At 36.9% G+C, this 13,272-nt stretch overlaps 1 protein-coding gene across 10 annotated transcripts in view; it reads left to right on the forward strand.

The window, feature by feature from the left end:
- Positions 1-594: 594 nt before the first annotated feature.
- The window catches only part of LOC148874738 (chromatin modification-related protein EAF1 B-like), a 35,155-nt gene continuing 22,477 nt past the window's right edge, over positions 595-13,272 (forward strand). For 4 of the 10 annotated variants that reach the window (XM_088964710.1, XM_088964715.1, XM_088964714.1 and 1 more), the window contains exons 1-5: positions 659-799; positions 10,987-11,201; positions 11,324-11,378; positions 11,480-11,577; positions 11,668-13,228. In XM_088964710.1, the coding sequence (XP_088820836.1) occupies positions 11,059-11,201; positions 11,324-11,378; positions 11,480-11,577; positions 11,668-13,228 (1,857 nt within the window). In that variant the 5' untranslated portion in view covers positions 659-799; positions 10,987-11,058. Of the gene's footprint in view, positions 800-10,251; positions 10,322-10,986; positions 11,202-11,323; positions 11,379-11,479; positions 11,578-11,667; positions 13,229-13,272 lie in introns of all 10 variants that reach the window. The other 6 variants (XM_088964713.1, XM_088964716.1, XM_088964719.1 and 3 more) reach the window with 4 other exon arrangements.

Below are 13,272 nucleotides of genomic sequence, written 5' to 3' on the forward strand. Positions count from 1 at the left end.
GCTTTGAAAAAGTATGGTTCCATTGCATATAGAATGGTCTGTTGGATTCCATTTCATAAAATAAAAAACCATCAAAACGTGAGAGAAATGCCCGATATCTAAAATGATTGAATTGTGGGACCCAAATGCCTGAAATGGCTGAACTGAATTGATTATTTTATTATATTAAAAATATTTAACTGTAAAAAGAAAAACAAAGCAATAAGTGGTCCAGTTCAGACAATTCAGCCATGATCGAACCGGGTCTCTGAAAAAGTATGCTTCCGTTGTATATGAATGGGTCTGTTGGATTCCACTGCATCGATAAATCAAACCCCTTAGGAAGAACATGAGAGAGAGAGAGAGAGCTGTCCGATGTCTGAAATGGCTGAACTGTGGGACCCATTTCTTGGTGATGCAAGAACAAGAGACAGCGGGAGAGTGAGAGTGAGAGAGAGAGAGAGAGGAGGTAACGGTTTACACGAATATAAAGCCGACAAATGTCGCTGCTGCGGGGGGAGGGGGGGTTGTGTGTTTTCACGGAGGGCATAATTGTCCAACTATTTATATCAGTGCAATTTCCCTATAAATGAGAGTGGAGCAGCATTTTATGGTGCTACCCGTTATATGCTATCATCGTAAAGGAAAGGGCAAAGTCGAGTGAAACGAAGCCCTCGGCCCGTCATTCGCAAAAGAACATCGAACGAAAGAACGAAGAGGGGCTAGGGTTTGCAATTTCACCGCGAGGGAAGAAGAAGAAGGAGTGCAGAAGAGAACAATTCGACGCTTCCGAGAGTGGATCTCCGTCTGCTTCTCACAGGCACGTTATTTATTTATTTAATTGTTTCCGTATTGGTCTGTATTTCGGTTTTGGCCTCTTTCTCGTGGGTTGTTCTCTCTCGGGAAGACAGGGTCTATGCCCCCCTTTTCTTCATTTTTCTTCTTAGGGTTTCCTCGGTCTCTTATGAAAAATAGTGGGGCGGGGTTCTGCCCCTCCTTCTCTTTCATTTGGTCTTCGGTTTTTCTTTTGGAAAAACAGGGGGCTCCTCCATTTCTGCTCTTCCTTCTCTTCGTCGTGTTTCGTCTCAGAATACAGGGGCTCTGCCCATTCTTTCTCTTCATATTCGTCTCATTTATTTCCTCGGGAAGACATGGGGTCTTCTGCTTCTTTACCTGCAAGTAGTAAACAGCTAAAATCAGTATTTATTAGTTAGTACTTCATCTGAGGTGCAAAGAAAGCAATGTTTGCTTTTAATTGCTTCGAAACGAATTTGATAATTGCTTCCATTGCTTTCAGTGCTTTATATTTTATTAAGCATGGTGTTGAACGTTCGTATTGTATGTCAGTGTCATACAATTTATGTGAATTATGACTTATAATCTACTGTTAGTCAATAAGCTTATAATATGTTTGTATTTTTTTCATAAATCTTGGAGAAATGATGCTCATGTGACTTGGGAATTGTAATTTGTGTGTTGACAAGTTGAGCATTGACGATTTGGCATAGTGCTCACATAAGTTACGTAACTTTGTTGATAGAGTATTAGAGTTCTTCAACGTACTGCTAGTAATATAGTGGATGAGATTCCTGGTGAGTTGTTTGAACATACTGTTGGTAAAGTTCATCGTTATGATTCCACAGTTCAATGTCGCCAATTCAAGAACTGTAAGTAAGTGGAGCATCAACACACTTCACAGAAAATCTATATCGTGTCCCATGCCTCATCATGATTTCCTATACGTCCAACCCATTTTCAACCTCATCTTGATTTTTGGACTTTGACATTTGATACACCCATTCAGAAGTTTTGACTTCATGTTCTCCAATAGGATCTTCATGATACTTTTAGAGATCAATGTCAGCCACATGGCCCACATTAAACACTAGAGAAAGCTGGAGTCGTAGCAAATCGATCAAATGAACCATGTATGCAATTTCGGTATCCCTTATCCTTTTTAATATCATAAATGAACTTTTTTTGAATTGTGATTTGTGATATGTCTCCATGGGAAATCTTTCCTTCCTTAAAACCATCACTTAATCTGTTGCCTTCTAGAATCAGCTGCTAAGTTATGGTAAGCGTTCTTTATCCGACTCTCCATTGGACTTCCTATTGGGTTTCTTGAATTCTTTCAACATAGGTTTCTGATCATTCTTAGTAACTTTTTTTGGTCCAACAGCTGTTTAAAGTGCTAAATCAACAGTGTCTGTCATGGTGTTTACACACAAATAATCATGAACGGAGACTTTCCCATTGAATGGTTGAAACCGTTTTTTTAGGAAGGTTCTGCTTGTGATATGATTTCCTCCAACGTCATGGGACATCAAACATCTTAACACATACATCAAAATTAACCATCTGTCTAAGAATAACATGTATTGTTGAATTGAAGAGTTGAACATAAAGAATTCCACAGGACATTTCAAAATGATTCGTGAACATGGTATTTTTATATGAAACAGTAGTTCTAGGCATTCCATGATTTTTTTGATCAATAATTCCATGAATCTTAAAAATCTTTTAGAAGAATCATTATAATTATCTAAGCCCTGTTCCAACTATATGGGGTTGGGTACATGCATTTTGTTTACCGTTTTATTCTGTTCAGTGCCATATCCGTAGTCAAATTATGGGGACAATGATTTCTTACTACTTCCACCCATGTCCTTTTCGTTTTGCCCATATCTCTTCTAGCCCCTTCAACTTGTAAAAGATCACTTCTTCTTATGGGTGTTGTAGATGGTCTTCTATGCTTGTGACTAAACCACTTCAGTCTACTTTCTCTCATTTTATCACCTATTTCTTCATATGACTTATTTCTAACCATATCCTATCTAGTGTTACTGGTTATTCATCTGGGGATACACGTTTTTTTGATCAATCATCCAAGCATAGATATTTTTACTACACTCATTTTTTGGACATGCTGTTTGTAAACTGCCCAACACTCTGCTCCATATGACATAGCTGGCTTTACAACAGGTTTTTAGAAATTTCCTTTTGGATGAAGTGTTACTTGCCTACCACATAAGTCTCCAGATGTACCCTCCCTTTTGCTCGTCCTACTTTAATTCTATAAGTATATCCTGGTTTGCACTCTTATTATTCTTATTAAATTTACAATGCATATATTCTATTTTAATCTTACTTATTTTAAAGCATCTTCTTTCCAATATACCTGTCCATAAATCTTATTTTGCATTTAATCCTTCGCTAGTTTCTTCAAATGATACAATGTTATCAACAAACGTCTAGCACCACAGGACGTCCTCTTCAATATCTTTAGTAAATTCATCTATGACTAGTGAAAATAAATAAGGACCAAGTGTTGATCCTAGGTGAAGACCCATTGTAACTGCAAAATCTGATGTCTCTGTCACATTTGTTCTAATGTTGGTTTGTGCACCCTCATGCATATCCTTAATTAGCTTCACATACCTAGTTGGAACTCCTTTCTTTTCTAGAACCCACCATATTACCTCTCTAGGGACTCGGTGAAAAACATATGAAGATCTCTTTTCTCTAAAGTTTCTATCAATTATTTAAATAGAAAGATAACATCCACGATTTACCTCCTTGGCATAAACTCAAATTGTTTTTTTGATATGCTTTTTACATGCAATATTTTAAAAATCGATCCGGACACTGAACCGTTTTTGCCTTCGGGGTGCAGATCACCGGTTTGATTGTCCGGGTCAAATGGGTTAGATCATGCCATGTCAGCATATGTATATATATTACAGCTAAAAAAGAAGTGGAAAATTCATTTTCCTTGAAATGAACTATAGTTGATAGACATTGCACTATGCCATTAACCACTCTCTCCACAGTATTACTTTTCTGCTCATAAGGCCTTGAGTTCCTTGCCAGGGGAATGGTGGACCTAAAGCATCTCTTTTACCTGTCCATTTCAGCAACCTTCCATCCATGTAAAAGAGCCCGAACAGAGGATGGCAAACACCCCTGATAAGATATAGCCTTGTAAAAGTGCATCCATATCTTTGTATGTGAATCTGCAATTCTGTAGTGAAGAAAATGTTATTGGAAGGCTCTTCCTCTATGCACGAGGCAGAGGGAGTCCGGTAAATTTACGCCCTTCCTTGATAGCATTAACTTGGTTAGGCATTTCTCCCAAGACATAATCCAAGTGAAGAGCTTCACTTCCAACATTTCAAACATAATAATTTGATATATTAATTTCTAATTAATTTTCCACTTTGCTGTAATTCCTTCTTTTTGAAGTTTAATAAATTTTGTCCTTACTGATAAAAAATAGACTAATTAATTTCATCAGTACTTCAATTCCAGATAAAAAAGTACTTGCATGCCAAACAGTCCCTAAGATGAATTTTCACATAAATTATCTTCTAATGCTCTGCTAATGCTTATATCACATAGTATTAACTAAAAGATAAAGCAATAACCATAAGCCAATAAACCATTTGGTTCATCTATTTCATCAGCCTTTATTAAACAGCCCCTAAGATAAGTTTTGACACACAAAAATTAAATCATTCACCTAATCTGTTTGCACGATCTTAATTTAGATTTTAGAGTACAACAATATACTTTATTCTTTTTCAAAAAAAAAAGAGAAAAAATTTAGAGTATAACAATTCCCTTAAAGAGAAAACAAAACATTCAAGTGAAAAGCAGGAATGGATGCATAATATATGAGAGCTCAAAGTTGTTAATAATCATTCAGTTATCATGTTTGTTTTATTAGAATATGTCAGCTATGCTTATCAAAAAAATAGGATGAGTCAACTAATTAAAATATGTTGAAAATTTTTAAAGCGCCACCTATAAAAAAACATGTTTTAAAGCGCAAGCTTAACATCTTTAGATGCCTAGGAGTGGGCATTGTGGGCCAAGCAAGTGCCTTCTCTAGAATACCTTAGACGATGCATTTTTTTGGTGGAGATTTAGACGATGCAATTAGGTCACCCCCAAAACGACCTATTTGCCTAGAGGTTGCCTTGACAACTATCTGCCAGGCCCATCCTCTAGTGTCTAGAGCTTGTCATATATCATTACGGAAAAGGCAATCTCTTTGCATTGGTCGGTTGGCAGTGTTTGTGCAAGAGAAGAGAGAAAGAATTGAAAAGGCTAGGGTTTTGTTCAGCATTGAAATAAAACAAGTTCAACTTTTAGAAGTAACGAGTTATAAAACATATGCAGTTTGCTATTCATATGAATTTGGGATAGATGTAGTTGACTGATTGGGTTTATTGAGTTTACAAAAGATCCTGACTTGAAGAGAAAGTGAAATTTAACCTTTTTTTGATCAGCAACACAAAGAAGAATTTTAATAATAGAAGAATAAGGAACATATTACAACAAGGTGTTGTGAAAGGACAGTCCGAAACAGGACTAGCCCCCCTAAAAAATTACAAATGTGCCCAGTGCAAATTGTTTCCTTGAACCCCTTGCCTAGCTAAGCTGGTAGTGAACTTTAACCTTTGAATATACTCTTAAAGAAATCCCTTCTTGTATGGCTCTAGAGAATGTATTGGTATAGATCCTTTGTGATTTCTGAGTACACCTCCAAATAGACTGAGGTTACCTAGTGAGTAAAGGGTGAAGTTAAATTTGAGGAGCATGTGTAGCAACAGAATTCTAGCCCTTCACGGTGATCTCAAAACTGGAGAGCTAGTTGGCTATTCCAATAGCAATGGGGTCAATCGTGATGGCTACTTCTTGTTATTTATTATAAAATTGTTTAATTAGTTTCATTCCAACACTGCAAAGAGTAGTCACCCCAGTGTGACTCCAAGTAGTCTTCTCTCTCTTAGTAAAAAGAAGAATAAAATTAGGCTTGAGCAGAAAACTTCAGAAATTAAAGGGGGAGATCAAGAGGGCCATTACCTGATGTTAGTTCTAGCTATCTGGTGTTGCATGAGGGGTGGACTGTGTAGGACTTCACCTTTGGCATTTTCTTGCTTAAATTGGACACTGTCAAACTTAAAACAGTTAATAAGATTTTAAAATTGCACCAAGCAATGGCCCTCTGAAGGAAGGGGTAGTGCAGAAAGCATCAAAAAGAAGGGGGAAAATGGACACAAACAACTGATTTATAGGAAATAAGAATGGAAAAGGAATAATAAATGATTGACATGCTCACCATCCTGAATGTGCACAATGGAGTAGAGAGGCGCCAAATGTTTTTTTTTTTTTTGTGTGTTGGAGTGATGCCATTATTGATAATCTTCAAAACAACCACCAAGCAAGATGTTTGATTTTTGGTGTAGTAGGGCTGTTCCAAAGTGTTTTAAGGGATAGAGCAGTGATTTAAAAGACGTTCTCCTATGTGCATAGGAGAGGCACATTTTAGGGTAGGCGCCTTGCCCAAGTCCTAGGCACAATACTTTCAAAAGGCACATGCCTGGTGCGCCTAGGTGTGCACCTGATGCGCCTTGTGCCTTAGCGTAGGCATGCACCTTTTGATTTTCTTTTTTGCTTTTTTGCTTTTTGAACCAAGGCAAGCCCAAACAAGTCCATGTTAGGGTCTTAAATTCTTGATCTTCACACAAAAAATAATGATTTATAATTTTAATTGCCTTTTAAGACAATATTTTATTAAGATGAGTGAATGAACAACATTAGAAAATAGGGGGTTCTCGGTGCTACGGTGAGCTGAGTGATGTGAAAATCCAGAATTTAAGACCCTAACATGGACTTGTTAGGCTTGCCTTGAGGGGCGTGGCACAAAGGCGGCTTGTAGAATCAGGAATGTAATATGTTTTACATCACATTAGTTACTTGAAATAATGCAATTGAGGAAAAAATAGATTTTAGGTTTTACATGCTTGAAAATGTTTTATATGTTTGACTTTTATTTTTAATTTTTTATTTGAATATGCTTTACATGTTATGTTTATGTATTTTAATTTTAGATAATATGTTTTTTTAAAACATTTATTTTAAAATTTATGTTTATATGTTTTATTAATATTAATTATGTTTATTTTTTTATTTTTTGGTATTTTATTTTGAAATTTCTGACTTTTTTAGTTTTAGCATTTTTTTTTGTATTTTTGCGCCTCACTTCAAAAAGGTGCATGGCTTGCCTTGCGCCTCAGGTGCAAATTGGCCCTTGCACCTTGCACTTTTAAAACACTGGGATAGAGGGAGCAGACTCTTCTTGCACTGTAAATTTTCTGTTTCTCTTTGGAAGGCGGTCTTAAAGTGTTTTTGGGTGGTAGGATGCTTTCAAGAATCTGTGCAGTCCCTATTCTGCAGTTGGTACCTTGGTGGGTTAAGTAAAAGGAACAAATTATTATGGTAAATGTGTCCAACTGCTATTGCCTGGACTCTCTAAGAACTAAAAAAATCTTTGAAGGCGTATTCAAATCTGAAGGAAGTATTGATTAGGTTTACGGGTACCCTTTGCTCTTGGCTTGGAATCCTCTTACCTTTCCAAGGGATACCTTATACCTCTTTTGTTTTGATAAAAATTCTCTTCTGTACATTAATGAAATACTACGCTTTCTCAAAAAAAAGCATATACACTATTTTACACATAAGTAACTCTTATGAGCTGGGATAAGATATTGTCATGGTTTCTGTTGTTATTTTGTTTATATGTAATTTGGCAATATACTTTGTTGAATTGCTACTATCTTGATTCTTTAATAGTTGTTGTTGAACTTCTATGTTCCTTTATTTATAAAAATACTTGGATATTGGCATTAAAATACATTGTATTTCATACATAAATAGCTGTAGTTATTATATTTGCACTACCTATCCATCAATTTGTTTCTTAAGGTTGATTTCTAGATGGTTGCCTTGGTACAAAATTTTAACCATTATTTTTTTTGATGAATGATAATAAATTTATTAATTCATAAGCAGATTTAGAGTGGGTTCATATAACATCCCAGGGAGAGGCGCGAGCTGCAGCCCCTCCTTGAATCTTACAAGTAAACTAGGAAAGAAAAGCAAGAATCACAACTGAGCCCAAAACAATTCTTCCCTATTTACCCCTTGCTTAGCTAACACATCTGACAAAGTATTTGCTGATCTCCCCACCACTGTACAGTGACCAACATATTCCTTGCCAACCAACCAAATTTCTTCATTTCATTCTTGTAACGCCACATAGCCTCTTCAGGATTTTTCAACCAACCCACCACCACTTTGGAATCCCCCTCGATTGTTAGGTGTTGTACCCTCAGCTGGTTTGCAAATTGCACCCCTTGTACAATAGCTAAAAGTTCTGCCCTGATGGAATCCCCAATTCCCAAGGGATCTGAGTAGAGCAACATAATCTCTCCCTTCTCATTTCTCAAAGCACCCCCCATTCCGGATAATCCTGGATTACCCATGCTACTTCCATCAAAGTTCAACTTTAGTGAGCCTTCGGATGGAGGAGACCAGCTTGTAATTGATTTGTCCTTTAGAGATGAACACCTCGCTACTGCTGACTAATTTCTCCAAAGGTCATTAAAGGAGAATTGATGAAAGATTTCCAATGTCTTCAGCCAAGGTATTGCCCTATTTAACACACAGTCTTTCAATTCCTGACTGCTCCTTTCCTTTTCTTGAAAATTTCTAATATTCCTTTCTTCCCAAAGAGTCCAAATCAAGGCAGCATGAGCACATCTCCACATAATTCTCCCTATTGTTGTAGGCCAATAAAAGGTAGAATGGTTGAAGAACATTTTGTTATTGTTATTGTTGTTGGTCAGCAGAAGTTCAAATTTTAACCATTATTGTTATTGTTGTTGTCGTTGTTATTGTTATTATGAAGTTTTAAGTAATATAATGGGAGTTATTCCCTGGTATTCATAATGTGAAAACAACCTAGATTCAGCCATATCATCAGTAAAAGATAAGATCTAGGTAGCCAGTGAAATGAGCTGCTCAAGCTGTTTGCTGTTGTGGAAGATTTTCTAATTTCAAGGCAAAGACTCCAACTCTACTAGGATTCTCCTTTAATTTTGATTGTCTCCACTCTAGAAGTATGAAAAGGCTCAAGGCATTGAATTAACAAAATCCTCTCATCCATGGCTGAATCAGTAATTCCATTATTGGTAACTATATAACTTAGTATCGTTGCTTTTGAAAACGAAACCATGGTTTAAAATGTCCCTAAATTCCTTATTATTTCCATTTCCATGGGTAGCGGCATAGAATTTTACTGGAATCGGCATATTCCCTAATGAATACTACCAGCACTTTGTGGAGTACAAGAGATGGTTTCCATGACATATTTCCATTTCCACTTCTATGAGTAGCGGCATGAAATTTTACTGGAATAGGCATATTCCTTGTGAACACTACCAGCATTATGTGGAGTATAAGAGATAGTACTATAACATAAGTTGGTGACAATATTGTAGATGTGTGGAGTAACAATACGCCGGTAGGGGGCATATCAGCCCTCGCTACTCTCTCTCTCTCTCTCTCTTTGTGAACCTGGTTCAGAGGGGTTGGTCTAAGGCCCTTCTACCCCCTGAACGAGGTTAAACCCTGAAACACCCCCTGTAGAGGCGTATCGAGAGGCTCTTGATACAATAAGTATCGCCGATACGGTCCGATGTGTGTCGAAATTTCGAACCTTGATTATTACCACTTTGAGCTAGCTCAATATTCATTTCAAACATGGATTTAAATATTAGTTTTTGTTTGTGTAATAGATTATTTAGTGATCTAATACAACCATTTACATTTTCTTTGAATTTAAAATTTTCTTTAACTCATTCTATCATGAAGCTCTAAATCTCATCCTTTACAAGGCAACTTCAAAATGCATTCCTTTATCTATAACCTTAGTTTCTTAGCTATGTTTAATGATTCGTAATGAGATAATAATTTAAAACGGTGTGCCTGTGCTTCTTTTATCATTTCATAAAATATGATTATATATTTTGCATATTTTAAAATGTTTCCACCATGTCTATAATTTCTACAATATTTTTTTTGATAGATAAAAATTCATTAGATTTCATTAGACGCAAAGAATAAAGAGTCTGTTACAAGCATCCTAATATGAGGCGCAAGGTGCAGCACACTCATTAATACAGAAATTGTCAACATGTTTCTTATATTTGGACGACTGACATTTCTACGGACACTAACATTTTAAACCTTGAGCGAATTTGGAACATGAAAGTTTAAGATTTTATGGGAGGGGGGGAGTAGGTGGTCTGTTTTATCCTTTTTTTTATTGGTTAAGGTATGCGTCTCTCAAAGGTTTCTTTTTTTTTAAAATTTTTTTTCCAATTGTTCCTAAAAGGTGTTTTTTCTTTATGTGGGTTGCAGTTCTAGCCATGATTTTGACAATTAATCACCTTGCAGTAAGAGGAATGGAGCTTGGGAATATTTGCATACTGTGAGTGCTTTGGAGGAATTGGTTCCTCAATGAAAAATTTCTACCAGGCCTGGTCTTGTTAATACTTTAATTTACATTGGTTCATCTCAAGACATGCTCATGATGATCTATTTTAGGTGTGTTTTAGGTTTCTGTCCTCGTGGTGTATATAAATATCATAGTTTTCAATGTGCCAAGGCGAGGCTAGGCGACAGGGGGGTGCCTTGTTGCCTAGTCGCCTAGGCGATGAGTTTTTTTAGTTGAAAACATAGATCCTAGGGTAGTTCCCTAGGTACCATAACCACATTTCCTTAATAATTATTCATAATTTTCATAAGAAAAGTATAAAGTTCATATTAAAGTATATAAAATCAACATATTCATGAGAAGAAAAAGAAGGAAAATAAAATTCAAAAAATATAGGAGATGAACTCTTATTTTTGTTATAGGAAAAGAAGAAAAGAAAAAGTAATGGTAGTAGTAGTTGTAGTGGGCGCCTTGTTCCCTTGTTATCATTGTTTTCATGCGTTGTTATACTCATTGATCCTGTATTAATACTTGGGTGATTGGTTTCATCTGATCTTGAGACATTGAGTCAAAGTGTTTGTTCTGCATTAGAGGTCATATTTTGTCTTTTTCTGCTTCCTCATTTTTGTTTTGTTGTTCTTTTTACTCTTGGCATTTAGAGGTTCAATGGAATTGTTGAATCCATGGGTTGGGAAGATGTTCTATAGGGATTGAAGGTCGGCATAAAAGGAATGCATGGACATAGCCCGGGTTCTGCTATCTTAGTAAATGCAGAGGTTGACTCCATGGGAGGAGTCATTGATGGTGGAGTTGGTATTGATAACAAAACCTCTCCACGCCAAGCAGCAATTGAAAAAGCTCAAGCGGAGCTGAGGTAACATTAATTTACTTTGTGTTTTTTCTTCTTCTTCATCGTTTGAGTGGTCATTTGATAAAAAAGTTTACAATTTGTTACTTTTTTTATTCTCTTTTTTTTTTTTGGTGGGGGGATCACAGACAGGAGTATGATGTTCGTGAGGAGCGAAGAAGAGAGCTAGAATTTCTTGAGAAGGTAAAACTGTGTGGTGTCTGTGCTACTTTTCTAATTTAAACATACATAATTGGTTCTAAATCTGCACAACTTATATTGTTAAAAGCTTTCTTCTTTTGCAGGGGGGCAATCCATTGGATTTCAAGCTTGGTCCTGCAACTTCTTTTAGTGTTCAGTCAACATCCTTTACTGATCAACTTGCAGAACAGTTTGTGACCAGGTAAATTGTTAGTCTTGTGTTAATTAGGTTGTTGGATCACTAGTTCTGCTGGTAGTTTCTTGATTCTAATAGCTTGCTATGGTCTTACAGTGAAGCAAAAGGTAGCTTTGCATTGGCTGCTTCACCACATGGAGATTCTGTTGAAAGTAGTGGCAGGCCAGGGGCTCCATCAGGTCACGAGCAGAATAGTGCCGATAATCTCTTGCTGTTTGATGGTGAAAATGACTTAGTTGAGAGTGAGAGAAACCCAGTAAATCCTAGCAGAAGGAACAATGTTGCTCCATCAGAACAGTCTTCTCAATTGGATGGGAACCATAATGCAAAGGAATCTGAAGACTCTTCGATATTACGCTTTGTGGTGAAGAGTCAGGCATATGCTCGAAGGAACAGGTCCAAAACAAGTCGTGATGCTTCTCGAGCTTGCTCAACAGATTTAGTTCAAGGTGGTGATGGTAATGTGTCTTCAAGTTTACCTTCTCGCCATGGTTCAAGAGATGCAAAGGTGTCAATATGTGAAACAAAGAGTCAAAAGGACCACAACTCTGCATCATCCATTTGTAACTCAAAATCCACAAATCCAAATGGTAATGGGGTTTTTAAGACTCTTGCTTCTGATAATCAGTTGGATATGGAATTGGATCCTGTGAAGGTTAATAAAACTGCGACTAAAACTTGTCTAGCTGATGGTGGGCATGATGTTAAAGCTTTGAAAGACTTGCTGGATGGCAGGCATAATCAAAACCTGCTAGTTGACAATGAGAAGGTTCCTAACACCATGGTTTTGAAGACATCTGATTTGGTTGGAGATAAGGATGGTGCATCAGCTGCTCCTGATTGTATACCTAGTGAAGCTGCAGGAAAGACCGAGAAATTTACTAGCACTGGTGAACTTAATGGGTTTAGTGTTCCAAATATGGATGGAAAAGACATGCAAAATGAAGGTCAAAATGGTTCTGCAGCCTTGGGTACAAAGGCTCTAGACTCAGAATCCTCTTGCTCTCAGATTAGCCCTAGCTTAAATGGGGATACTACTACTGACCAGAGCCTAAATTTAAAGGTCAATTCTAGTGGAAATTCTAAAGAGCAGACATTAGTGGCTCAATGTCCTGGCATAGCGGATGTTGATTTGGTGAAACAAAATAATGAAACCAATGCAGTTGATGCTTCTGCTGTTTCCAATGGTGAACTTAATTGTGTTCACAAAAACTTAAGCAGCAATGGTTCTCAAGTAAAACTTGCGGAGGGAATGTCTATTTGTAGATCTGTTTTGGAGAATGAGGAGAAACTTGCCAATCAAAAAAGCGAGGAGAAACTTGTTAGCCAAAAAACTGAGGAGAAACTTATCAACCAAAAAAATGATGAGAAACTTCTTACGAATGTTGAGGGCTTGGAACCCAATGACCAAAACCATTTGAAAACAGATAGAAAGAATCAATCAATTGATAATTCCTATTCCAAGAAAACAGGCTCATACCCTCAGGGTAGACCTTCAAGCACCAAAGCTTCCTCAAGTTATGAGCCTCCTGATGCTACTTTTTCTGGAAGGGGCTCTTCAGCTGCTTCTGAGCTTCAAACATTCACAGGGAATCATTTAAAACTAGCAACCAAGGCTCATGAAGATTCTATTTTGGAAGAAGCCCGTACTATAGAGGTTATCTCTAAGGCTTTTTGTGTCTGATTTATATGCACACATGT

The sequence above is a fragment of the Nelumbo lutea genome, chromosome 1 (assembly GCF_056320005.1).
Source record: "Nelumbo lutea isolate HS-2025 chromosome 1, American lotus-T2T, whole genome shotgun sequence".
NCBI lineage: Eukaryota > Viridiplantae > Streptophyta > Magnoliopsida > Proteales > Nelumbonaceae > Nelumbo > Nelumbo lutea.